We start from the raw sequence: 26947 nt of genomic DNA, 5'->3' as shown, positions 1-26947 counted from the left end.
TAACTGGAGTGCAACTGTAATTCAGTTGTAGCGTTGCAACAATAATAAAGATGACTCTGAATCGGAGATGTTCACGAAAGCCAGATTATGAGTCAGCGAGCATCGCTTCTGCAAAAGCAGGACAAAAACGAACCGTCGAATGTCAAAGCGCACGGTTTCAAGTAGTCGGGGTGTCGGTTTCCGCTCAGTCATCTGGTTTGCAACAGCGACGGCTACTCGCCGGAGGTTACGACGTCCTTGCTTTCTACACGAAACAACATCTGCATTACAACGCCGCTTGCCACTCCGCAACCTTGTGTGTTTGTGTTCAAGCTAATTGATGGCCTTGCATCAGATGTACAGTAGTAACATTCGAGCATTCTTCTATGCTGCGCTCTAAAGATTTTCACAAACCAAACTTGTTTTCAATCAGGCACAGAACGTGGAGTGTTCCTCCCCAGAATTATGCAAATGTGTTGCAAAATATTCCATGTGCCGGGGGACTCGAGAAATGGACTCTGTGTTGACCAATCTGCCTTGTTAGCCGCCGAGCTGTGACATCATTGAAGGAACGCGTCGTTTTCAAAATGGCGAATCCCGTTACCCCAACACGTGAAGCCAGCTCCGAAACAGACGGCAACTGTAGTGATCATTGCTTGTCTCTGCTTGAATCAATTGGAACTTTGCTTATCGTGTCGCCGGGGTCTTGTGACTGGTGTGTTATATGCTCCGACCTCCAAAAACTGCGCGAGGCAAGTTAACCTGCCGCCGTTACGGCTTGCGGTCATTCTTTTAATTTTCCTCCTTTTACGTAGGCCGTCGTGGCTATTCATTTGAGTTTTTCGTCACGTGTGTCTCGGTCGGTATCGTTTTGTCCGGCTAAGTTATACTAAAGGTTTTACAGAAAAAAAGGCAGGTTTCAGGGAGGGAAGGAGAACCACAGAACAACTTTTTAATCCGCGCATTCTATGCCAGAAGTTTTAACAACACCAGAGAAACCTTTAACATGTCTTTGGGGATTTCAGGAAGGCATTGGACAGAGTATAGGAAGTCTCTTTATGGGCAAGTCTCCAGGCTCGAAAACATTCTCCATCCGGGACCTTGTCCTACCTAAACCCTTCTATAGGGACAAGAACATAGAAGTAATATCAAAGAGCAAGCGCTGGTCACTCCCATCTTCCTCTCTGCTTGCAGACATGGACTTTCACATCAAAACTGGAAAGGAAAATCCAGGCCGTAGAGATGCCATGCTAGAGGAATCAGCTACTTAGCCCATGTGACAAACCAAACCATCAGAGGCCACATTGGGCCCTACCAAGAAATGGTCACGTCACAAGATCATCAGGACTGGCAAAGATCATGCTTCAGGCACAGTCCAAGGGGGCAGAAGAAGAACACAACATCAAGGAATGAACCGGTGCCAAAAAGAGGCCGGGAACCGTCAGCAGTGGAGAAAGCTGTCCAGAGTTGCGTCCTCATCGGTGCCCGATAGACCCGGGCCATTAAGCGATCTGTGAAGCATCTACTTTTTCCTCACATTTTGAATGTTTGACGGATTTGGGAATACCTTTAAAACTCTGGTTGCAGAACCCCGCCCGGGCCGTTGTAGGACATGGAAAAAAAGTCCTCGCCGTCCTTGCACGATGAGGATATAGCGTGAGAAGGCGTGGCCAAAGGATGGCGTTCGTGTACCGTCGCTCTAAAAATAGACATGCTGCCTTTCTTTATTGAAGAGGGACGCTAACATCAAATAACAGAAGCAGAAAACAGCGATGCGGCTCTTTTAAGCAACCTCACAGTGAACATGGGGGGGGAACGTTCCGACACTTGATCAATAAAGTTAGGCCGCATTGAAGCTGCTGGGAGGAGTGCTCCAAGCTGTTTCGTGTGACACGTGCCAAATGGGTTTTAAATGAGTCTAGTACATCACTAAATTCTACCAAATTTCAAGTTTAATTTTTGTTTTTTTAAAGGGCAAATATTTCTACTCGAACCTGGAATTCAGTGGTTAAAGTCATCGAAAAGTATTTGTGGAAAAAAATAATAGTACGTTCTTCTGGGGGGCTGTTTCATCACTGCTTTACATTTTCCTCTTCATTTTGGAAAATAAGAATATATTTTGTTGTTTTACTGGAGTTCCTAAAGACGTCTTCATCCACATAGTTTTAAATTATACACAGAAAATGACCATGGAAAATAAATGCATATTACTTGAAGTTTTTTTTCCATCCTTTTGAATTGAAAAGCTCCATCTATTTTGAAAAGGCTCCAAAATCCAAACATGACAATGCAATATTGCCCTCGCAAGCGGCCAATGGCAGAACGGGTGATGCGAGCGGGCTCCGCCCCTCCTTCCCCGTGCGGCCGCTCGTCCTATAAAGGGCGCTCTAGGGGAATTTGTGAGTCGCTGTGGAAGCCGTTCGCCCTTCACACCTGCACCGCTCGCATCGACGCTCCGGCCCCCCTCCGCAGCCTCATCGTGTACAGCGCACCCATCTTTCCTCTCTCATTCGTTCCCGCAGGCTCAGCCGGATGGACACTTTAGGCAGCCCTTATCGGAGAGTCATGGAGAGCCGGACCAGCGGCTACGGTTACGGCCGCTCGGGGGGCGGCGGCGGCTTCCGTTCCCAGACGTGGTCGCGGAGCGCCCCGTCGTACAAGAGGAGCCCCGGCAAACCCCTGGCGGAGCTCGGTCAAAGTTCTCTCCTGGGCGCCGTCTCCTCCGGGCGTTCTAACGAGAAGGAGCAACTCCAAGGGCTCAACGACCGCTTCGCCGTCTACATCGATAAAGTGCACTACCTGGAACAGCAGAACAAGCGGATGGAGGACGAGATCCGAGCCCTGAGGGAAAAGCAGGCGTCCCGCACCCAGCTGGGAGACCTCTTCCACCAGGAACTGCAGGAGCTGCGCAACACCTTGGAGGAACTCCACCGCGACAAATCTCAAATCCAGCTGGAGAGCGACCACCTGGAGGACGACGTCCGGCGTCTCCAAGAGCGTCTGGACGAGGAATGCCGCGTCAGAGAGGACGCGGAGACCGTGGCCCGTTTGCTCAAGAAGGACGCCGACGACTCGGACGTTCTCAAGCGAGAGCTGGAGAAGAAAGCTCAGGCGCTGCAGGACGAGATCGCCTTCGTCAGGGACAACCACGAAGAGGAGGTGAACGAGCTGCTGGTTCACCTCCGAGGCTCGCAGGTCAGCGTGGAGAGGCGCGACCCTCAGCGCGCCGACATCACCGAGGCTCTGCGGGAGATCCGCAGCGAGCTGGAGGGACACTCCGACAAGAACCTGCAGCAGGCGGAGAGCTGGTTCATGTGCCACTACGCCAAGCTCAACGAAGCGTCCCAGCAGAACAAGGACGCCATCAAGAGCGCCCGGGACGAGATCGGAGACTACCGGCGCCAGCTGCAGTCCAAGACTGTGGAGCTGGAGGCCCTGCGGGGAACCAGAGAGTCCCTGGAGAGGCAGCTGGGAGACGCGGAAGACCGCCACAGCGGCGACCTGGCCGGTCTGCAGGTAAGGTTCTCGTACCGTTTCACTCGAGTCGCGTGCCAATTCGGTGCCACATTTCATAAATCACACAACTCGTTTGCCTTCTTTGTAAAATAGTCAGCATCGTTCGGATGAAAGGCTATGTTCCGGCACGGTCAAAGGGGACGTGTCCCCGCCGGTAGAGCAACCGTTCAAGTGCAAGAGAAATACGAAGGAAATCAATTCCATGCATGACCGAACCCCTAGTGTGTTGTGTTTACAGTAAATGACTAAGCTTATTTCCTGCCTGGAATCTCTCCCACTTGAGAGCACTGCAGCAGTCTCTCTCTGCGCATTTTCTGCTGAGTAAGAAACATGGCGGGATGCCCTCGCCGACCACGTCCTTGCATCACACCCCGCTCCTCCAGGGCGGGGCTAGCAGAAAGTAGGAGTCATTGCGGAGCATTTCAATGTCTGCGACAGAATATATTAAAGAGTCGACCGCGGGGCCAAAGTCATCCTCGTCCATTTTTCCAAGGGGGGGGGGGACTTGTAAAAACCGTTCCACGCGATCAAACCTGTATGTTTTCCAGGAAACCATCCACCAGCTGGACAACGAACTCAAAAACAATAAATGGGAGATGGCTCGGCATTTACGCGAGTACCAGGACTTGCTCAATGTCAAGATGGCTCTGGACATCGAGATCGCCGCATACAGGTAAAACGTTTTGTCGCACTTTCTGTGAAAAAGCAGCGCCGATACTTTCACAGAAATGATCAGTTCCAAATTGCAATTCACTCACTCTCTGTCCGTGGTTTATCCAATCACTTGGGATGGACTCGGACTGAAAAAGTTTTGGGTCGAAAAACAACAATGCAGAGAAAGATGGGCAGCCTTGTTCAATCCGGAACGGCAAAGACATCAGACACTCGAGCTTGATTTAAGTCAACGGGGTCGCCTATAATTGGAGTGGAATCCGACGGGTTGGGGCATTGAAGTCATAAAAAATAAAAATAAATGCGGCAATGCACACGAAAACTAGGCAGCCGGGCCCTTTTCTTAATCCAGAACAGCAAAGTCAATAGACACACGGGCTTCACTTCTACTTACATCAAATGTATCAAAATGTGGCAGTTCAAGTGTTTCATGTGTTTGTGCCTTTTTATTTGGGAACTGCACAACAAAAACAACCTCAACTTCAAATTTACAAAAGAAACTACAAAATAGGCTAAAGCAGAAGCTTCTTTAACTGCCCCAATTCTAGTTTTTCTTGCAGGAAAGACGAGCAAACCGAAACAAAATTGAACCCTACCGTGTTTTCTTGTTTAAAAGGGAATTTTAAAAAAGAAACTACAGACCTGCATTCATGCTGCTAGCAACTCTTAGAATACATAATACCCAATGAAACTCTTAATACTAATCCTTATAAGCATATTTATCAAATACATTTTGGATATCATTCAAGGTTGGTATGTAGCGATTTGGATGATTCAATATACCGATATATAAAAAAAAAAAAGTCATTTTGACAAAACACAATCAGTTCTTAAACAACGTGCTCGATTTTGGACAGTTTGTCTCAAGATTGTAATCAGCTTTCCTTTGAAATCATCCATCAGGAAACTCCTGGAAGGCGAAGAGACCCACTTCAGCACCTTCTCCCATCACCGCCCGGCCGTCTCTTCAACCAGAATCTCAATTTCCAAATCGGAACCTCCCAGAATGAGGGTTCAGCATAAGTTCGTGGAGGAGATCATCGAGGAGACCCGAGTGGAGGACGACAAGGCCGAGATGGACGACGCCCTGGATCACATCGCCCAGGAACTCTCGGCCACGCTGGACGCCAGCGGAGGCGAGGAGGACGAAGAGGACGAAGAGGAAGGCGACGAGGTTGAAGAAGAGGAAATCGTGGCTTTCGCGGACGCTAAAGTCGGTTCCCGGGCCCCGGCAGATGAAGAAGAGGGGAACGATGAGGAGGAGGACGGACAGGAAGGTGATGAGGAGGAAAATGACGAGGGGGACGAGGGAAGCCAAGGGGAGGAGGCCGGTGATGAAGAGGCGGTAGAGGAAACTGTCTTATGCTCGAAAACCCAGGAGTCCAAAGCCATTCCTGAGAAAGTCATAGCTGCAGAAGAAGATGAAGAGGAAGAAGAAGCGGCCAGCGGGGGAGAAGAGGAATCTGGAGACGATGAAGAAGAAAAGTCTAAAGCAGAAAAGTCTCAAAAAGTGCCAGACAAGTTCAACATCGTTGACCTCATAAAAGAAACAATTGTAGCCAAACTAGATGTTCAGAAAACAGGAACTTCCAAACCTGAAGACAAAAAGGAAGAAATGGTCAAAGCGGAAATCACGAAACCGGATTCTCTCAAACCAGCATCCCCAAAAAGTTCTCCGCCAAAGTCTCCCTCTCCAAAAGCATCTTCCCCCAAATCCGAGTCCCCCAAAGGAAGTTCGCCAAAGTCTGAATCCCCAAAAGGAAGTTCGCCAAAGTCTGAATCCCCAAAAGGAAGTTCGCCAAAGTCTGAATCCCCAAAAGGAGTTTCGCCAACGCCTGAATCGCCAAAAGCAGGTTCTCCTAAGTCTGACTCCCCTAAAGCCATTTCCCCCAAGACACAATCTCCTAAAGCCGGTTCCCCCAAGTCAGATTCACCCAAAGCTGGTTCCCCCAAGTCAGATTCACCCAAAGCCGGATCCCCCAGGACAGAATCACCAAAAGTCGGTTCGCCCGAGTCTGAATCACCTAAAGCAGAATCCCCCAAAACAGAATCGGCCAAGCCCACATCCCCCAAAGAAGACTCAACCAAATCTACTCCCCCAAAGGCCGAGTCCCCTAAGTTAGAAACCCCCAAGGATGTATCCCCTAAAGACGACTCAACAAAGGCAGTCTCTCCTAAAGTAGAATCGCCTAAAGCAGAATCACCTAAACCGGTATCCCCTAAAGACAGTTCCCCTGAGGTCGGCTCGCCCAAGTCAGAGTCCCCTAAACCCGCGTCGTCCAAAGAAAGTTCACCGAAGGCCGGCTCGCCAATATCAGAATCCCCCAAAGTCGATTCAGAAAAAAGGGAAACGACTCCGCCCATCGAAGACGAGAAGACGAAAGACGCGGCCACGAACGGCGGCGTGGACAAGAGCGGCCCGAAGGAAGAGGAGAAAACCGCCGTCCGAGACATGATCTTTAACGGCGTAGAGGAGAGCCCGGTCAAAGAGGACGGGAGCCAGAAAGTGGTGATCACCAAAACGGTGGAGACCATCACCAGGGGGGAGGACGGCTCGCAGCAGGTCACCAAGTCGGTCACGGTGACCGAAACCCTCAAAGAGGCCGAGGAGCTCCTTCAAGAGCAGACCGTCTCCACCGTCAAGACCGAGAAGCACTCCAGCGTTTCCGTCAAGCAGGTGACGGAGGCCGACTGAAGAACCGGTATGACTGACATCTACGCAGCTAGCGCCGCATCATAAACCTTTAGCGAGAAGCCAAACGCTACAAATGTTAGAAATGCATGTTTGCAGACGCACTGAAGGGGGGCGGGGTTTACTGAAGGGGGGCGGGGTTTGGTGAGTGATCAGGACTTTGGATCTTTTTCTGTTCTTCTGATGAATTTGGGGCTTTGCATGCTAATTAGCTCAGGGGCTGGAGAGGTGGTCCTCTTCTATGTATGTACAGCAGAGAGAAAATATCTCATGTATATGGATTCATCGAACGCAGGGGTGTCAAACCTGCAGCCCGCGGGCCGAATCAGGAAGAAGAAGCGCGAGGGAAAAACCAACTGCGGTTTTAAATAAATCCATTAAATGTTGCCAAATGTGGGCCAAACCACTGACAAAAAAACGTGGCAGTAATTCAGTTTTTCGTTCTTCCTTACCGTCTCTTGCGCCGTTATCATTTCTTTTTCTACCTCTTTCTATCTCTTGTCCCTCTCCATTTCTTTCTCTCCTTTTCTTTCTGTCTTTATATGTTTCCCTCTGTCTATTTTCCGCTATCTTTTTTTCACCTTTCTATTTCTTTCCCTTTTTTCTGGCCCCTGTGAGAATGTTTTTTCCGACCATGTGGCCCTCGAGCTAAAACGAGTTTGACACCCCTGCCCGAGTGATTCTTTTTTAGCCTAATGACATTAGGAAGGGATGGGGGCCTTATACCGGACATGCAAACACGGTCAAAAACTTAAAAATTAAAAAAAAAAGGACACACCCGCCGCCGTGAATGACAATGATGCAACGCAGCTCTCAAGCGACCCAGAGAAGGTCCTCGCCTTAAAGCCGCTTCCGGAATCCGTTACTTTTCCGTTGACCCCCGAAAAAGGTACAAGTGCTCGGGGGGGTTTGCGCATTCTTGCATAGGAACCTGACTTGAATTGTAAGACGGAGAAATGTACCAGGTGCTACTCTTCCTGTCACCGTACTCATACATACGGTTTTTCCCAGCAGCATTTGCTCAATAAACGTCATCATCCACTGAAACGCAACATTTTCCTGTCTTTTTTAAAGGTGGGGTGAATTGTCTCGAGAGCCCTTCAAACCATTTGAAAGTTACAAATGTTTTCTATGAAGTAGAAGCATAATGGCCCGTCGCTGCCGGACATTCTAACTGCCAGTAGGGGGTGCCAAAGACAAGTGTGAACGCATGCGGCTCCAAAGCCGCTTGTACTGTACAAGAAAGCAGATATTTATCGATCTTGTTGGGGATTTACTGGGTAGAGTCCAAACTCCAACCCAAACCCCAAGATATCTAAAGAGTTTATTCGAGCGCGTCTAAGAAATGAATGTCCTTGCATGCGCAGCATGAACGAGCTGACTGAGGCAGAGAGTAAAAAAAGTTGCAGATTTCATGCATTTATAAAGTTCTTAACTTACTCAGCTAACTGTAGAGGGAGACGTTCTCCAATTTTTGCTGTTCAATCACGTTTCTGTGCTAAGAGATAAATCTGCTTAACATATTTTAATTTTAAACTTTACTGACCACCGGAATCGAACCCTGTACACAACATTAAAATCATCTCATCCTTACCATTACACCACTGATGAGCACAGTTCTACTTCATTAATCATTCAGTTCGCGATCATCACCTCAGAAGGGATCAATGTCGTATTCTGGGGGTTTACAGTATTATCGTTGGATTTTAAAACACGTCATTGGAGTCCAACTTCTTGAAAAGTAAAATGAATTGTATTTTCCGGACAACGAGGCGTACCCTCAAAATATCCCTTTGCGAGATTTATTTTGACATGCGAGGCACACTGGACTATAAGCTGCATGAAATCAAAACTGCTGTGAGAGCAAAGGTTGCATTAGGAAAAAAAACAACTCATTTGAGGGAGCATATCGGGAAAATCTGGACTCACAACTCATTCATTTTGAATGTATTCATAAAATGTGAAAGTATCTGTAAGCATTTGTGATTTTTAATCTTGCGTGTGCATTTATCAAGACATATGGGTTTTATTTCTTCGTGTTTTTGAGACCAATCTCTCCCCATGTAGGTGTTGGCTAAAATATGCAACTTCCATTTTTAGTTGGAGGAAGTTCTTCTATTACCATCAACCACTGGGAAACTTTGTTCTTTGCATGGCCCATTAGAAATGTCCACCATTGATGCGTGCACTGATACACGATTTTTAGTGCCCCAGTTTTTGTGTTGCATGCACCCGACGTCATGGGTGTAGGGGACAAAGATATTCCGTAGGACCCCGCCGCACAAACTAATGCCCGTTGCAGTTTATCACGATCGAATAAGAAATGCAATGGCAAAGCGAAGCGTAAGCCTCATTTTTAAGCAGACTTGTGAGGTAACATGGCAACAGTTTCAGGTATTTACCGGCACCTCACCCGAATTTCAAGCGCTTTTCAACCCTTGAAAACACATTCGAATTCAAGCATTTTCTTGGATTTCACGCACCCGTACGAACCCTGCCCTTGTTGTAAACACGTGGGGGAACCAGGGTGAATGCACACTTATGCTGAACAAGAGCATATTCGTATACACCAAAAGTAGTTACGATTGAAATTTCAAGTAAATCATAAACAGTGAATTCTTCATATCTAAACCATAAGCGTGGCAGCCAATAGTTATATAAATATCAAATTAGAGTCAAAAGAATGTTTGGTCTGATCTTTTCACTTCACTTAAAAGTCAAGTTGCTATTTCCACTCGTGGGCTCACCTTTGGCCTTCTGGGTAGCATTATTAGACATCCTCTTCCATTGGACGGTGAAGTCACGTGCTCCTCGCCCCCGGGCATCTATAAAAAGAAAGCGGGCGGCCGAGCAGGCCTCACTTTGGGTCTTCGGGAGCGCGAGCGCAACTTAGAAGGACCGAGTCGACCGAACCTCCTTGCATCATGGCCGCCGTCCACCGTCTGGTTATCGTCCGCCACGGCGAAAGCGCCTGGAACCAGGAGAACCGTTTCTGCGGATGGTTCGACGCGGACCTCAGCGAGAAGGGCGTGGAGGAGGCCACGCGAGGAGCCAAGGCCATCAAAGACGCCGGCATCAAGTTCGACATCTGCTACACCTCCGTGCTCAAGCGCGCCGTGAAGACCTTGTGGACCATCATGGAAGGAACCGACCAGATGTGGTTGCCCGTCATCAGGACCTGGCGTCTAAACGAACGTCACTACGGAGGACTCACCGGGCTCAACAAGGCCGAGACCGCGGCCAAGCACGGTGAGGAACAGGTGAAGATCTGGCGCCGTTCCTTCGATATCCCGCCTCCGCCTATGGACAAGGACCATCCTTACCACTCCATCATCAGTGAGGTGAGTAAACACTAAGAAAAAAAATAGGAGCGTACTTTATCGTGTATACCGAGACCGCCCCCCTCATTTTTGGTAAAAAAATCAGGTCGAACATGATTCGAAACTTGGGTCTCGGCAGTGAGGGCATCAGATATGAATCATTGGACTACTGGTGGTATAGATGTCATACAAAAAGGCAGTAGATTTGATCTTATTAAATGTGTTGCCGGGCCGATCCAAGATTGGGTTCGGCAGCTTGGACCCGTCCGTCGGCAGCTGCAGTACCCAAGTTGGCCGCTCGGGGGCAATAGCGATGAAAGCGGACCGCACAAAAGCAGAGGTTTATCGGTTTTGTTGGTATTAGTTGGGCAGGACTTCACAAAAAATCTATCTTGACACTCGCGGAAGCCAAAATTACAACTTTTTATATGACAGACGAGGCCCTACTTGCGAACGAGATAGGTTCCGGACCGTCGTTCGTAAGTTGAATTTGTTCGTAAGTTGCTCCAGCGCTATATTTTGTAGGGAATGTATATTTAAGTTTTATATAAGTATGTTTAAAGCTTGTATAAGAAACCTGTATTCTTTTGAAACTGAAAAATAAACATTTAATACATTAATATACTCCAACGTTACAAAGCAGGCTGAATGATAAAGCATAGTACTGAAAAACAAAGCTACACATTAGGCGTTGAAATTCTGTGGTCTGTGATGCCCTTTGAGACTCCTTGTGACTAAGGGCGCCACAAATAAAAGTGACTTGACTACAAAGATAACTAAAGTTAAGTTTAACTTTTGGAAGTTAACGTTTGGAAGACTTAGGCGACTTCCTCCTTCGTGGCCAAAAGTGGACGAAAAAAAAAAGCGATTCAATCATTTGCTCAACCACATCAAGCTTTCTTATTCCACTTTTATTTCAAAAGAAACGGCTCGCCTCTTCTTCACACTTTACACCGACCATATCGAACAAATGCACGAGATGTTAAACCATAAAAACGTCCAAGTTCTTAGCGCGCTAGAGATACAGTACAGTGCAATGTGTTGACATGACACACGAACCAGGAAGTGGATTTTTTCGGGGTGGATGCTGGGTGACCTCTCACAGCGCCACGCGGCGGAAAGAAGCACTACAGCACTGCCCGTACTCGGAAAAAGGTGCACCCGATACAAAATCTAACTTGGAGCTATGTACGGATATTTTTCGGCATCCCGAAAAAAATGTTCCTATCTGCCGGAATCCGTAAATCGAATGTTTGTAAGTAGGGGAGCGTCTGTACTCTAAAAATCGGTTCGGCTGTTTTCGAGCCACACCCGCGCGCGGATCTGGATTTATAAAGTATTACATTTAGATTAAGAAATAGATGATATCACACTATTCAAATGACAGCACCCGACATTGATCTTAATTTTGTAGCGCGTTTCACGCGTTACAATGACAATCCGTTCTATTGTATTCCAAGCATCGTAAGTGACAAATTTATTGCGATTGTAGCATGTGAAACGCTTAGCGGTGAAGCTCAGCCATTTGCTCCCCTTTTTAATGATTGTAAGGTTTCTTATCACTTCATAAGAGAAATTGCAAACACCGCGCCTATTAACCCACAGCAAGACAAAGTGTGTAGACTAAAACCAGGATTGGAGTCTATCAAAAATATTTTTTCCCCCAGTAAAAAAATGTTTCACACGGTGAACACCATTTGAAAATAATCCAACAGGTACAAAATGGGGGGAAAGTAGACGGGTATGGAAATACAAAACGAGACTAACATTTGTCACTGGTTCTGTGAATGAAGACGGTGTGTTCATGAGATAAACCCCAATGCCTTTTTGATTTTCATTTATATCACTGGCGGCCCAATGGTTAGTTTGGCGTGACCTAGTTCTGAATCCTGTAAAAAACAATGTTCTGTGATAATACGGTAAAACCCAAATTTGGAGTTATTTTCTAGGGAAACACTAGAAAGCGTGTTATAACAATACGGGAACTCATTTGGAGCCAAAGACGGCTATGAACGTCAAAGATTCTGGTTTCAATTGGCTGATAGAGACGCTATAGATGTCGACGATCCATTTTAGTGTTCTGTGCAATCCTTTTATTGTTGTTGCTGCTAAACTTTTCATCGCAGTATTGTTACGATGCATTATTCCTCGTAATTCACAATAATGGCATTATTATTACAACTTGGGCCAGTCTGTCATCCTGACCTGGGCATTCCGGTGCTGGAGGACCGCATGAGGTTTCTCTTCTTCAACTCAGGTGACACTTCTAATGAACTTGTGAGCAAGCTGGCAGGAGCTTAGCATCACCTGTACGAAAGCAGAAAAACTTTCTCCAGGATCGGAGTGCCCACATGTGCTCCAAGCACAACGTTGTAAATAAATGTTCTTTTGTTTGAAATCTTTACGACACGCCTAAGCCGGTTGCGTACAACGTCCGTGTCGACGACGATAAAGACGAGCGAATTGAATTGATTTCAGTCGAGGCGCTACAAGGGACTGAAGGCGGGCGAGCTGCCCACGTGCGAGTCCCTCAAAGACACCATCGCCCGCGCCCTGCCCTTCTGGAACGACGTCATCGCGCCCGAAATCAGAGCCGGCAAAAACGTCATCATCGCCGCCCACGGCAACAGCTTGCGCGGAATCGTCAAACATCTTGAAGGTGAGATGCAAAAAGGAGATTCGTCGGACTGAAATCAAGAAATCGAAATCCTCAAACAGCTGAGGGGCACGAGGACACGCACTGACGGTCTGAACCGGAGTTACAGTAGATATAAATAGCAACGGGGGGCTGAGGGAAAAGGGAGGGTCACGGGGCCGGTTTCTTTTACAGTCGTGACCTTTATCGAGAAACCTTTTCGGAAGCGCCGGGACAGAATTGCAAAAGTCAGGGTTCGTACAGCTTTTACATGGCCAAATTCAATTGGAATTACTTTACAACTTAGCACTGGTAAACACTACTATCATTCTTTTCATGGCCCATCATTTATTTGTAATGCTTGCACTGATACACATTTTATAGAGCCCCGTTTAGGTGTACCATGAACCTGTCCTGTAGGAAGCGATGACGCTTCATATGTCATACAATCTAATGCCAGCTGCCGTTAATCACAAGGGAAGAAGAAACGGACTTGTTTTGCAAAATAGCAACATTTCCAAGAATTTACAATCACTTCACCCAAAATTGAAGCACTTTTCAATCCTTGAAGATAAAACATTACAATTCAAGCATTACCAAAGATTTCAAGTACCCGTACAAACCCAGAATGGTGACCATTTAAATGCAACATAATAATATTTTTTTTAAAATGACCCAATTGAAAGATATAAGAAGGAACCATTACCAGGCACTACAATAGGACATAAGCAAGACTCAAGTTTAAAAGAATCGGCACTCGGACCAAGTTAGAAACCAAAAATGCCACAGATAGAATTTTTTTTAACAATTATCGAAAAAATGTGATTATCCAAAGTAATTGCGGAGTTCGCACACCTTTTTCATGACTAACTTTAACAGTCAATTTTCCAATTTCTCCAGTACCATACTTAGAAATTAACATTAAGACATCCATTTTCACCGCTAATATTAGTTCTTAGCAACAATCAACACGTTGACCACAAGAAAGCACTTAAGGACCACTCTATATGTTTCTCAAAGGCATAACAGTTCCCGTATCCAGGATCATTTGACAACAATTCAAAGCAGAGTACAAAAAGTTAACAAACATAAAACTTCAAGTAACGTTTCATACTTACGGACAATTATTGTACAAAGCCACAACAAAAGAGAATTTGCCATAAGTGCTCCAAAGTTCTCGCCTCTTAGCAAAAAACGTGTTAACCACAGAAGGGTGCTCGAAAACCACTCTATATACCTTTCCCAAAGGCAGAACAGTTAAATGTAACTATGCATTTCCAAATGCATCCAGCATATTTTCCAGTATGATTGGCATCCATTTATGAAACCATACTTGAAATCTCTGGCCAATCTGGGATTTTTAGGTGCGCTTTATAGCCTAGAAAACTCAGTATAAATATGTATGCGATACCTTTTTCCTCAGGCATGTCAGACGCCGCCATCATGGAGCTGAACCTGCCCACGGGAATCCCAATTGTGTACGAGTTGGACGCCAACTTGAAGCCCGTCAAGCCCATGGCCTTCCTGGGCGACGAGGAGACCGTCAAGAAGGCCATGGAGGCCGTGGCGGCCCAGGGCAAAGTCAAGAAGTGAGCGCCGCTAAAATCATCAATTAAAAATATAAAGAAGAGACTGTACCTGCCGATTATCCAACAAAGTCCATTCAGACACTGGGACACTCGCGTCTCGATGAGGTCAAGAGGACTACCTGCCGACTCGAGCTCACAAACAGCTTCGTATGAGCGCGTGTTCATTTCTTTTGAATCGTGGGTCAACAAACTTACTGTGGGTCTCACCAATAAAGAATTCAGGTTTTATACAGTAATCTGCGTGTGGTTGATTCTTGAAGATCAATAAAGTACAACCTGTTATATGGCATTGATCCGTTCGGAGTTGGAGATAGCAAAGGAAAAAAAAAAAAAATCAAGAAAAAAACCCAAGGTACCCCGGATAAAATAACAAAATAGTCTCATTATCTCATTAGCTACACCGCTTATCCTCAGTAGGGTCGCGGGGGTGCTGGAGCCCATCCCAGCAATAATCGGGCAGGGGATACCCTGAACTGGTTGCCAGCCAATCGCAGGGCACGCGGGGACAAACAACTCACTCGCTCATTCACAACTAGGGACAATTTGGACCGACCAATTCACCTGAAATGCATGTTTTTGGAATGTGGGAGGAAACCAGAGTGCCCGGAGGAAACCCACACAAGCACGGGGAGAACATACAAACTCCGCACAGGAAGTCTGGAGCTGGATTTGAACCCACGCAGGAGGTTCCCAAGACATGAACTGTGCCGCACACGCGCTAACCACTGCGCCGCTGTGCTGCCCTAACAAAATAGTGTCATCTGGTAAGTACTACTTATGGGTAGTATCGTCCTGAAGCAATTAACATAATATAGATGTAAAAGGGGGGGGGGGGAGTGTTTAGTATTTTGAGCTGGTCCAGTGCAGATTTCCTTGCTTTAATCGCCTCCTTATTACAGACATGAGACTTAAAGCACGTCACAATCGGTGTGTTTTCTTCATATTCTTGCAAACTCAGGTAACATGTTTTTCCTAATGCATTTTGCACAGAAGAAATGAAGTTTATTTAGGCACGGAAAAAACAACATCAAACTTTGACAAAAGCGAACGACAGTATATTTGCAAAAAAATAAAAAACAGCTGAACAATACAATATTATAAATATGTGCCTGAAAGGCTGACGTCCAAGCTTTTCATTGCTGCAAGCCTTCGGACCATAGTAAATAAATACAGTTGAGAAATATGGTATTGCATCACCAACTCACAAATGTTTTAAGAAGCACAGAAGATTCTGAATTGAGTGTAGAGAAAGGCACGGTGGGAAGGATTTCAGCCATTAGTATTCTAGCATTATCATGTCGCAGTGATGCAAAGCAGAATTTTAGATGCAGTCGACCAATAGCAGAAAGCATCTCAGAGATATATCTCGTGTAATACGCAGGCGGGGTTGCCCTATCTTGGGGCTCTACTGTAGTAGGGGCCTCGTTATTGAAGGTGGAATGAGTAGTTTGAGGTGGCCTTAAAAAGTTTCAAATGAAATATTTTCTCTATTAAGTATATGTTACCAATGCCAAACTGAGATCGAAGAGCCTTGATATGTTTCTCACTGCGCCTATCTGCTTTTTTTTTTACTTTTTGTTGTTGCCCCGGAATAAAAAGATGTCACCATTTAAATACAATAGAGCAAGAAGCCATGTGTGAAGTCATGCGATTACTACTGAATGACAGGATCTATGATTGCATTTAACGACCACTGCAATATTACGTTGCGAATGGAGGGCGCCACCTGCTGGTAAGTCAGTGGTAAAGCAGAGTTTCGTGATGATTTTATGCAGCCTACATATGTGACCTATACATCGACTTTTGTTTTGAAATGTAAAGGGAGTGTTTGATATTATAGATACACAAACAGTGGCTTAACGATTGTCCACCATGTGCCACTTATGCTTCTAAATCATGATTTTCTTTCATTTTCTAGGACATTTGATTTCCAACTAACAATAATTACAAACTTGTAGTGTTAATGGAACCAATTCATTGAATTGTTTATGTATTTGTCTAACTTATTCCAATTAAATTGTTTTTTTTTTTCTTGAAGAAAGCATAATATATTTATCAATTGAAATACTAAATTTGAACACAAAACATGGAGCCTGTGACAAAAGCAAAGAATGCAACATCATCGCCACAAAGTTTGTGTTTCAACAAAAAAGTGATAGCAACGGGCGATGCTATGCTTATCGGAAGATTTTCGAACAAAATATTTTTCCCCCAATGATAGCGGAAGCAGTATCAGTGGTGTCACACGGCGCTCCCTGAACATGCCGGGTTCAGGCTCATTTCTGGAGCGCAGGAGGACCCGTTCCAGTGAAAAACAAGGACGATCCTGCACCGAGTCGGATCAGGAAGGTTCTTGTGATACTGGTAACCGTGGAGACCAAAATGCAGAACATTGACAGTGATGGGGGGTAGCAAACCGAATGGGGCATCTGGACACCGCTTGAAACGTTCCAAATAAGACTCAAAATCTTCTTTTGATGGGGCATACCCTGTCATTTTCTTTAGAAATGTTTTTTCAGAAGCCTCAACCTTTGCTTTTTTGGGCGGCGTTGTAACGCTTCTTTGTCGCTAGGCGGCAGTAGAAGACTATTCTCTCTTCACCGAGAAAGCTAGTATCACTAACCTCTTTTCCTTACTTCCTTTTTGTCTCCTTTGAAGAAAACGTTGTTTCAGGAGGTTTTTCCTGCTATTGGTAACCATGGATACCAGTACTAGGAAAGCAAGCACCACTCCCCACCCCCCCTGGGCGCCCGCCGCCAGGCTGTACTTGCCCAAGACACACCACAGGAAGCGGTGCCCCGACGACAAAATGAAACAGTAATGAAATCGTACATGATATAAATGAGGAAAATATCAAAGCGTTTTGCACCGATTTGTACCGATCAGCTCCAAAAAGGTTCGAGACCCCCGTTGGAAATGAATAGTGTGACCTGCGTGCTGAGACGGTGTGATCAGAGTCGATTAATTCTGTCATCGCGGTCTTGGTCTGAAGTGTTTGGACCTGAATCGCTTTTGCCTGGCTTCTTCCTCCTGAAGGACTTGAAGATGGTGGGCAGAGACAGGATCTTGTAGCGGTTCTTCTTGTAGGTCACGGCTTTGCGCGTCTGCTCTTTGGACTCTTCCACAAATTCGGCGGCGCTCGCCAGGTTTTTTTCAATGCTGTTCACCAGCTCTCCCTAGTCAAAAGACAATTTTTTTACGGTTAGCAGGATGCGGCGAACCCCCCGGGTTACAGTGGCCTCACCTTACCACCTTTTCAATTTCCGGAACGGAATAAGACAGCATTTTCACCACTACACCACATCGACAACTTCTTTCAGATGCCCGAAAACTTTGCGGATGTATTGACGTTAGGATTAAGATCTTTAGCCAGAGTCCGCCCCCGGCTCGACCCAAATTTCGGATCGGGCCTAAAAATGTCAATCGTTACGTTCAAGTTCAAGACTTTGTTGACTTTATTTTTTCAATGATCCGCCCCTTATTCTTCTTTGTTTCTTTTTCTTTGTGGAGGATCCGCGCAATGAATTCCAGCCCCCTCTACCTCCGACCAGAATGCGCAATCAGTGCGTCCGTGCGAGAAAGGGGACAGAATCCAGCGCGCGGATCCTCTGCAAAGAAACAGAAACAAGGAACAATGACTGGTGGATTTTTTTATTTTTTTTTTCAATTCAGCGAGAGAGAGAGGCCCTCCTCCTCCTCAAAATTTGAAAATTCAGGTTTGCTTCGGGCTCAGTTCCTTTCATTCAAGTTAATTTCCCCAGGCTGAATTCTTTAGGTAGGCCTGATCTTACATCTGATTTACGTCTCCAAGATGCCTTTCTGCTATTGGTTGACGTCATATCAAACGCTGGTCTGCTTTTGGTTTGTGCCACCGAATTGTAAAAATGCAGAAATGCTAGTGGCTGAACTACCTCCCACAATGCCCCTTTTCTTCATTTATTCTGTATCTTGCATCCTTTCTTAAGACTTTAGCGGTCCAATATTTTATATTTCATTCTGCATTTATAAGCCATTGGTTCCAAGGCTTGCAGTGAATCTAAAGGGAAAAGCAAAAATATTAAAACCATGGAAAGGAAGCTACTGATGACTGAGAAGTACGAAGAAGGCACACGTATTCCGCTAAGTTGCATGGCCACAACTATTCTCCAATCTGCACTATTTTTAAAGATAAGTAGGCAACTAAAGCAGGGAAATATTCTTAGGGCATGACAATCCTCGCAAGATGAAGTTTTAAAATCCATATTTAATCCGTAGTCGTCTTTTCTCCCTTCTGCATCCGTCGGCTACTCCAACCGACCAGCTGAAATCACGTCGCACCAAAGTAAAAATGTAATTTTTCCTTTATAATGTTATTCAATCTTATGTGCGTGTATCACACATTAGTCGTACTCAGCATTTTATCTTGATCTGGGGTCCTGGGGGTGATGAGATGCATTAGCTGGATAAGCAAAGGTTTTCATTCCACGCAATAGGGCAATTTCCCTTTCACAGTCGCCAATTCAGAAGGGATTCATGTCATATCCCGGGGGTTTTCTGTAGTTCAAAACATTTTTTTGGTCAAACCTGATTCTCCAGGAGCATGGCGGTGTCGGCAAAGATCTCATGCAGTTGCCTGATGCTGGCCTCCAGGCGAAGGATGTCCTCGTGACGGGACTTGATCTCACTCAGTGCTTTGCTGGAAATACTGGCTCCAGAGTCAACAATCTAAGACAAAAGCAGCCAGACTTTTTTCATATCTGGCCTGAAGATAATAAACTGCGTCGTTATTTATGGTCCCACTGACATCAGATATGAAGATGTTGACATTGTGACAGTCCAGCATCTTCTCCAACTCTTCATCCGTGGTCACCTTGTCCACTTTGCAGGAGAAAAGAGAGCTTTTAATTGATTTTCTTAGATGTCCATTGCTAAGGATACTAAAAACAAAAAACTCTCGTACTTCTTCTAAATGCCACCAAAGTATTGTTCTGTTCAATAAAGCTTTTTTTCCCCTCTTTGGCACGAAAGGTCGGGACTGAATTGTGAATAAGTGAGATTTTTTTTCGTAGATAAGAGTTTTCATTTTACTTTAAAAGTGATTACAAAATATTTATTCCTGTTTGAGTATTTCACTCATCGTTCATTTTTAAACTCATTCAATTTTAGCTATTTTGACTCATTTGGTTCTGTAGCCATATATACATAGGCCATGTCTTTTTAAGTATATATGGCTACAGTTTCTTGAAAATACTCAAAAAAAAAACTTCTGAGAAAAATGTCTTTTGTGAAAGGGTGCATTTCAAGGAGAAATTTTACATAAGTGTTTTTTTAACACATTTGTTATATCTCCAATATTCAAACAATGCTTTCCACAAACACAAGGGCACTTTGCTATAAAAAAAATTACAAAAACACTCAACTTACGCCTGACATTTGCAAAAACTGTTCAGTGCCCGACGTTTCTGGTGTTGCGATTACGCCATTTCAGTCACCACGGCGAACGATTGTGTTCCTGCAGATGTGCACGAAATGTCATCCCTCTGTCTCTGACCAGACAATGAGGATGGGACTTTTACATCTTTTTAGGAATAAAAAAAAGCTTGAAGTGTATTTTTGCTACTCTGGCCACACTGCTTCAGTACACATAAACACAATTACTGGATACAGGAATCAAGACTCGGGAGTGGGGGCTTCCTCGATGTGTGGACAAAGATCTGATCAAAGCCACTCCTGCCATCAAACTGTGATTTTTCCCTACTTCAAAAATTACCTGAAGCTTGGTACTTACTGAGGAGCTGCACCAAACCCTTTAAAATTGTTTTTTTAAGTAGAACAGCACGGCGGCGCAGTGGTTAGGCTTGTGCGGCACAGTTCATGTCATGGGAACCTGTCGTGGGTTCAAATCCAGCTCCAGACTTCCTGTGCGGAGTTTGTATGTTCTCCCCGTGCTTGCATGGGTTTCCTCCGGGCACTCCGGTTTCCTCCCACGTTCCAAAAACATGCATTTCAGGTGAATTGGCCGGTCCAAATTGTCCCTAAGTGTGAATGAGCGAATGAGTTGTCTGTCCCTGTGTGCCCTGCGATTGGCTGGCAACCAGTTCAGGGTGTCCCCTGCCCACTGCCCAGAGATGGCTGGGATGGGCTCCAGCCCCCCCGCGACCCTACTGAGGATAAGCGGTACGGCTGATGAGATGAGATGGGAACCCGAACAAGTATTTTTATGTTTTGTCACTCGGGGGCAATGTGTTCAAAAACCTTTTGTAAATTATGGCACTAAATGAGTTAAGATTTTAAATGAACATATTTATTTGTATGTCTTGAGTCTTTCGAAACCACTTGGATGTAATGGTCCCTTAAGCAAAGAAAATGGAAGGGCTTATGTTAGCAATTATCCTCATGAGATATCAGATCGAAGACTCTTGATATGTACAAAAAAAAAATACATTAACTCCCGTGCAATTTGTCATACCAATGCGTGAGACCCCTGCCTACCGAGTTGGATTTATTGATTAAAAGTGATTAACATCTGATTAATTAATTAATTCTATCTATCTATCTACCTTGGTCATATCCCTCAAGAGGGGTGACCGACAGCAGGACAAACACATACAATAACAAAGAAGGTAAAAGGGAAAAAAACTTGCAAAAAACACACAAAAAAATTTGGGGGACCATTGCCAACCCCAATTGCCCAAACAAGTTAGGCACCTCGGCACCCAAGTCGGTCATGCTTTCGTCCCTCCGGATGAAACGAGACACGAGAAAGCGGCCGTGTCACTCGGGTCGGGTGACACAACACATTCTTTTGTTCAACAGCAGGGCCCGACAGCTTTCGCCGGTTTACCCCTGCCGCATCATACGGGCGACCAGCCCATCCTTAAGAACGCGTCCACAATCCCACTATCCTTTCACAACACCTCTCCACTCCTTTCTATCACCAACAAAAGCTCTAGCTTCCATTATATTTAGACCTCTTTTCTGCAGAACCCTCATAACACAATCCATCCACGTCAATGGCGGCCTTCTTCTCGGTCTCCTTCCATTGACTTCTGCTCTGTAGATCCTCTTCAACATTCGCTGCTCATCCATCCATCTGATTAATTACCGATGAATAAATCCAAACGTTCATTTTTGGGCCCCGAATAAACTCCTTTTTGATGTTTGTTTCCACACAGCAAAAACGGAGAGAAAGGGAACGTTCCAGACTCACCAATGTGCAGCTGTCTCCGAATCTTGTCTTTGCATTTCTCTCTGAAGTCCACTTGCGCGTCGTGGTGGCGCTTCATGAGCTCGGCAAAGCAGCGCGTCAGGTGCGCGTGCTGCGAACAAGTAAAAAAGTTGCGGTCCGGTTGCCAAACACCGCTCGGGCCCACCATCTGATGCGCCTTGTTAGCGGTGCCCCTGGCCAACGTGCAAGAAAGAAAAGAAGGAAGGAAGGAAACCTGATTGTTGTTCATGCGTTGCATCACGGATGTGCCGCCGCCGTCGGCTGGGAAAACGTCCTGCAGCGCTGGAGAAACACATTTGTGTTTGATGTTCACATACAGAGGAGATTAAAAAAACAATCTTGTCTAAGAGTTGCAAAAATTCTGAATGGTATATCGTGTAAGATTTGCGCACCGGAGGACACCGTCTTGTCTAATGCGAAGGAAAAACAGTGTCGAATGAGCAGGTTGCCTGACAAACACCACGGCGACGACTCGCTATGGATTCGGCTATTTAAAAGAAACACATATTTGTCCACCTAATCAATATTTACAAAAATGTATCATTGGTATAATAGTTCCATTAGGGGACACCTTGTATTACAAACTTTCCCTTAAAAAGTAGGGATACATGATAACCGTTTTTTTCCCCCACAGATACTGTAAACCGATCAAATCCAGCTTTCGGAGAGTGATCCCTCATGTGAAATTAGGGAGCTTACAAATCAAAATGTTGAAAGAGACAATTTGGAGGAAAAAAGAAAATGGTCTGGAGCCCCCCAAAATTGAAATCTTTATATAAATAAGCCTTATAATGAAAGCAACACATAATGTAGCAATATTATCCAACTATCAAAATGACTAGCTTTAATGCAGCGCATCCCGTGGAGAATGATGCACCACGTGACGACTGTTTTAGAATACCCGGGGGAGTAAAAGCCCACGTGGAACCTCACCCCCACATTTGCATATCACCCTATTTTTTTATTACAGCGTGTATTTTATGTGGCACTATTTAATGACTCTATATCTGTATTCTATTTCTGGTATTTTATGATTTGATTTTTCAACACAAGGAGAGCGCTGGAAGTGTGAATTTCCCTACGGGGATGAAGAAACTATCCATCTATCTATCTACCTCCTCCAGTTTAAGGTCCTTACAATATTAATGAATTTCGTTGCTTTGATCAGATGAAAGAAATGCAAAAAGAAAACACATTTTTGATGTTATTTTTGTTTTAAGTGTTCGAAAGAACAACAAACCGGACCGTGCGTTACGTGCCCCTTATCTGGGCAACAAAAAGACTGCCAACAACCGTTCTAAACATTGCTAAGCTGAAAAAGCTGAGGTCAATCACGGACAATCCATCGCATCCACTACACAGCATTATCTCCAGACAGAAGAGCAGTTTCAGCGACAGACTGCTGTCACTGTCTTGTACTACGGACAGACTGAAGAGATCTTTTTTTCCTCATGCCATGAGGCTCTTTAACTCCACCCGGCAGAGTCAAGGCCCACATTAAACCACACCACCTACATTGGATATTACCGAATCTTACTGCAATATGTATTCTGTGTAGCACTATTTAGTTACTCTATATAACACGCTACAGTGGGCATTTGCACGTCACACTGGGTATTTGTATATTGTATTCTTTTGGCTTTATTATTGTACTGTTCTCAGCTCAGGGATGCTGCTGGAAATGTGAATTTCCCTTCGGGGATGAATAAAGTATCTATCTATCTATCTATCTAAAATACTAATCGGCACGTATGCCTTAGCGAAGCAAATATATCACTCATTCTCTGATCAAGGCTCAGTATTTTCTTCTTTGAGTTGTGTAACGGTCTCAAAGCGTAAATCAAGTCTTAATGATAAGAACGAGGCAGATACTTTTCAGCTTGGCCCGGAATACGTTTGCCTCAGTCTTGATTTTGTTGTTGAGCAGCTCCAGCTCTTCTTTGAATCCTGAAAAGAGAAAACAGACAACGACGGCACAATGAGTGGAACAACCATTTAAAGTATACCCGAGTTACAGCGCTAACCGTTCAACAACAAGAAGCTAGTAAAAGTCTAGTCTTTAGATTTTTACGAACGGCTTTCTGACAAATACAGACGCTGCCCTATTTACAAGAAGATAGGTTCGGGGCGATTGTTTGTAAGTTGAATTTGTTGGCAAGTTGCTTCAGTGCTATATTTTGTACGTCTAAGGTTTATAGGATGGATGTTTAAGGCTTGTATGAGTAACCTGTATCGTTTTGTACTAAAAATGAAACATTTCATAAAATAATATGCTCTATAAAGATAAATAAAATTAAGTGTAACTTACTTTTGGAAGATAAGATTCAAAGAGGTGCTCCTCCGTGTTAGAGAGTGGCCGAAGAAAAGCGATCCAACACTTTTCTCAACCGCATCAAGCTTCCTTATTCCACTTTCATTTCAAAAGAAACGGCTCGCCTCTCCTATACACTTTACACCAACCTCATGAACGGATGCACGAGATACTAAACAATAAAACTGTCAAAGTTCTTAGCGTGCTGGAGATACAGTATACTGTAGAATATTTACACACGAACTAGGAAGAGGAAGCGGATTACTTTTTCGGGGTGGATGCTGGGTGATCGCTCACAGCGCCACGGGGCGGAAAGAATTACGACAGTTATGTCCTGTACTCGGAAAAAAAGGTGCACACGATACAAAATCTAACTGACAGCAATGTCCGGATATTTCTCGACGTACCCAAAACAATGTTCGTACGTACCGTTGTTCGTAACTCGAATGTTCATAAGTAGGGGAGCGTCTGTATTGAGTTTGTGAACATTTTTGCTTTTTTCCAGACTCTGGAAGCCAATTGCTGTCAACAGAAAAGTCAAATCAATAAACCAAATCAATAAATAGAAGGGTGAAATGATCAATCACGCAAAAGGAAAAAACATTTTTGTAGGCTAAACCATAAACAAGAACATGGTAAGAGAAGGCAAGAATTGTCGTTTATTTTAAAAGTAGAGAACCCTTAAGATTTGTCAGCCCAGTTCTCTCGTTTAAAGCGATGTAGGAATAGAGAATAAGAAAAAATAAAATTTAATATGACCCTTTGTTACGGTCTAGACATTTTTGGCATGATTAATATGAAAGGAAATAAAAAGGGTAAAAACTGTACGTATATATTACAAATGGTAAGGTTAGTTTTTATGATGTCCTCCAAAATATATAGAGGTGCCCTATTTTGTTTTTGTTCTTTGCTTAAGAAGATTTATTTAAAAAGAGACTTTAGGTCTGGTCGAAAATTTCCAACCTCTCATAGAACCACACCTTTGCCCAATATTTGATCTTTTTTTTAGTTTTTTGATTGACGTTCGAGCACAACTCAAATTTCAAACCGTGTATTGATCAGAATGCATTGAATACGTGTTTTGTTCAGTTTGTGTATGTTACGACATTTTCTCCGTTGTCGTCACGTTTTTGTTTAGTTTCGGCAACTTAAGAGCGCCGGCATTAAATCTCACTGTCTTGTTGTCATTGAATGTTTTTGTGTGCGTCTGACTTTCATGTTTTGTTCGGATAGAGGTGGTTGGTATTGGAACATTATGTATTTGTTCTATCTTCGCGTAAGTATATTCCCTAAATCTTTCTCCTTTCATGTTGTGATAGTTACTGAGCTTGCATTGTATTTCAGTTTCATCACGGTGGCACTCTCATTCTGTCCATGAATGATTATTGTCATGTCTCCTTTCATGCCAATTGGCGAGTATTATTTAGTGCCTCCTGGTGGTAAAAAAAATAAATTACTTGAAAAACCAAGACAACTGCACTGTAAGATAAGTTTTGTTCAGTTTAAGGCATCATCTTTGCAGTTTTTTTGCCATTCTTTCATTCCTTTTCACGCTTTTACTCTTCACTTGATGGCCTTTCTTTGGCTTTTTTCTCTTTTTTCATATTTGTATTTCATTTTCCCCTTTTCCTTCTTTCTACATTGTTTTCATTCCTTTATTATTTGACTTTCATTTTTACCATCTTTCTTTTACTCTTTTCTTTCTTTGCAAAAGTCTTAACAAAAAAGTGATGTAAAATAAATGTTGTGCTTTGGTCATTTTAAGTCGTTTGAGTCGTTGACCTTCTTCGTTGTGTTATTTAGCACTGGTTTTCGGTTGTACAGCACCAATTCTAGTGGTCGAATTTTAAACACTGTACCTTTAAATTCAAACGAGCGGGAAAAATATGATCGTATTTGATAAATGGCAACTATCTTCCTTTTGGTTGTCCCATTTTGAGGCAAATAATCGAAAACTAAGCTATCGTCTTACTCTTGTCAGGGTTTGATGAAGCAAGTAGGGCATTTTGTCTTTTATCCACTTCTTCCACTTGACGGGACAACTTTTGGAGCAAGTTCTTCAGTTCTTCTATCTGTACACACAATTAATAGAGCGGCTACAGAGACTTCTTAAAAACCCCAAAATAAAAATAAAAAAAAATGAAGACATTCGGACGAACCGTTTGGAAGAACTCCTCCATGGCGACGTTGCCTCCGTCCGCCTCTGCCATTATCTCGCAGAATCTTCTCAAGTTATCGAAAATAAAAGTCGAAATGACGAGGACACTCTGAACAGAAGCAGGAAAAATAATTTGGGCTCCGGAGAAATTTCGGAACTGAGAAGAAGTCCAATTTGGAGAAATCACCTGTTTTGGCTGAGCACACCTGTAATGCGCATGCGCAGACGAAGCCGCGGGCCAGGGCAAACAAAGAAGATGGCGACTTCCGTTATTTTGTTCGCCTTCGTTTAAAAAAATAAAGACTTACTTTACAAGTAAAAGGAACCTTCTTGGGTCTAACCACTGCACCACCGTGCTGCCATGTAATATTTTTTTTACCTTTTCAGCAAAATATTAAACCTATCTGAGGGGATGACGTCATAGGACCACTTTTTTAAAGGGACAATGTGAATTATTCACTGCTTCCTAGTGATAAAACAACTGTTCTTGTCTTGTTTTGAATAGAAAGCCAAAATACAAGGCATGCAGTGATGCTTAAAGCAGAAGCAAAATAATGATAACTATGTCAACTCAATTTAGGATTATCAAGAAATGTGGTGAAAGCACACGCATATTTACTCCAGCCAATCAATCATTGGGACTATTATTATTATAAGGAGGCATTTACAGCTAGTAAGAGCATGACAATCTGTGCAAGTGGAAGTTTTAAAATCACTTTTTAAATGGAATCCGCCGTGTCCTCGCCACGACGCATCCACCTACGACTCCGTTGTACCAGCTCAAGTCAGGTCACACTGAAGGTAAATAAAATATCATTTTCTCTCGGATTTTGCATCCATGTTGAAAGAAATGTAAGAAATTGTAACC

At 44.2% G+C, this 26947-nt stretch overlaps 3 protein-coding genes across 5 annotated transcripts; 2 read left to right on the top strand and 1 right to left on the bottom strand.

Moving 5' to 3' along the window:
• Positions 1 to 2397: 2397 nt before the first annotated feature.
• On the top strand, positions 2398 to 7911 carry nefma (neurofilament medium chain a). Of its 2 annotated transcripts, XM_088355696.1 has the most exons (4): positions 2398 to 3495; positions 4044 to 4168; positions 5071 to 6071; positions 6102 to 7911. In XM_088355696.1, the coding sequence occupies exons 1-4, from the start codon at positions 2512 to 2514 to the stop codon at positions 6860 to 6862; spliced, it is 2871 nt and encodes a 956-aa protein (XP_088211822.1). In that variant the 5' UTR covers positions 2398 to 2511; the 3' UTR covers positions 6863 to 7911. The 2 variants fall into 2 exon arrangements, with proteins under 2 accessions (XP_088211822.1, XP_088211820.1); XM_088355694.1 differs by having other exon boundaries at positions 5071 to 7911.
• Positions 7912 to 9736: 1825 nt separating this feature from the next.
• Positions 9737 to 14630, top strand: pgam2 (phosphoglycerate mutase 2 (muscle)). The gene is made up of 3 exons (XM_088355697.1): positions 9737 to 10200; positions 12658 to 12838; positions 14238 to 14630. The coding sequence occupies exons 1-3, from the start codon at positions 9784 to 9786 to the stop codon at positions 14405 to 14407; spliced, it is 768 nt and encodes a 255-aa protein (XP_088211823.1). The 5' UTR covers positions 9737 to 9783; the 3' UTR covers positions 14408 to 14630.
• A 777-nt stretch (positions 14631 to 15407) lies between these two features.
• LOC148349975 (syntaxin-2-like) lies at positions 15408 to 26392 on the bottom strand. 2 transcript variants are annotated; one of them, XM_088356025.1, is made up of 9 exons: positions 26267 to 26392; positions 26081 to 26188; positions 25894 to 25993; positions 23483 to 23557; positions 21825 to 21892; positions 21593 to 21701; positions 19187 to 19260; positions 18967 to 19107; positions 15408 to 17579 (listed from the first exon to the last, which is right to left on the bottom strand). In XM_088356025.1, the coding sequence occupies exons 2-9, from the start codon at positions 26129 to 26131 to the stop codon at positions 17355 to 17357; spliced, it is 843 nt and encodes a 280-aa protein (XP_088212151.1). In that variant the 5' UTR covers positions 26132 to 26188; positions 26267 to 26392; the 3' UTR covers positions 15408 to 17354. The 2 variants fall into 2 exon arrangements, with proteins under 2 accessions (XP_088212151.1, XP_088212150.1); XM_088356024.1 differs by lacking the exon at positions 26267 to 26392 and having other exon boundaries at positions 26081 to 26260.
• Between the last annotated feature and the right edge of the window lie 555 nt (positions 26393 to 26947).

The sequence above is a fragment of the Urocampus carinirostris genome, chromosome 16, assembly GCF_059441175.1.
Source record: "Urocampus carinirostris isolate Australia breed hairy pipefish chromosome 16, RoL_Ucar_1.0, whole genome shotgun sequence".
Taxonomy (NCBI): domain Eukaryota; kingdom Metazoa; phylum Chordata; class Actinopteri; order Syngnathiformes; family Syngnathidae; genus Urocampus; species Urocampus carinirostris.
This window is presented reverse-complemented; position numbering and strand designations above follow the sequence as displayed.

What these genes read in the sequence shown, in the direction of transcription:
- LOC148349975 (XM_088356025.1), bottom strand. Translation starts at nt 26,131, where the DNA reads ATGGCAGAGGCGGACGGAGGCAACGTCGCCATGGAGGAGTTCTTCCAA. An exon ending in ATTCCGGGCCAAGCTGAAAA is followed by an intron (nt 21,893 to 23,482) that starts GTATCTGCCTCG and finishes GTGTTTCTCCAG; the next exon opens with CGCTGCAGGACGTTTTCCCA. An exon ending in AACGCATGAACAACAATCAG is followed by an intron (nt 21,702 to 21,824) that starts GTTTCCTTCCTT and finishes ACTTGTTCGCAG; the next exon opens with CACGCGCACCTGACGCGCTG.
- pgam2 (XM_088355697.1), top strand. Translation starts at nt 9,784, where the DNA reads ATGGCCGCCGTCCACCGTCTGGTTATCGTCCGCCACGGCGAAAGCGCC. An exon ending in ACCACTCCATCATCAGTGAG is followed by an intron (nt 10,201 to 12,657) that starts GTGAGTAAACAC and finishes AATTGATTTCAG; the next exon opens with TCGAGGCGCTACAAGGGACT. An exon ending in AATCGTCAAACATCTTGAAG is followed by an intron (nt 12,839 to 14,237) that starts GTGAGATGCAAA and finishes CTTTTTCCTCAG; the next exon opens with GCATGTCAGACGCCGCCATC.
- nefma (XM_088355694.1), top strand. Translation starts at nt 2,512, where the DNA reads ATGGACACTTTAGGCAGCCCTTATCGGAGAGTCATGGAGAGCCGGACC. An exon ending in GCGACCTGGCCGGTCTGCAG is followed by an intron (nt 3,496 to 4,043) that starts GTAAGGTTCTCG and finishes TATGTTTTCCAG; the next exon opens with GAAACCATCCACCAGCTGGA. An exon ending in ATCGAGATCGCCGCATACAG is followed by an intron (nt 4,169 to 5,070) that starts GTAAAACGTTTT and finishes ATCATCCATCAG; the next exon opens with GAAACTCCTGGAAGGCGAAG.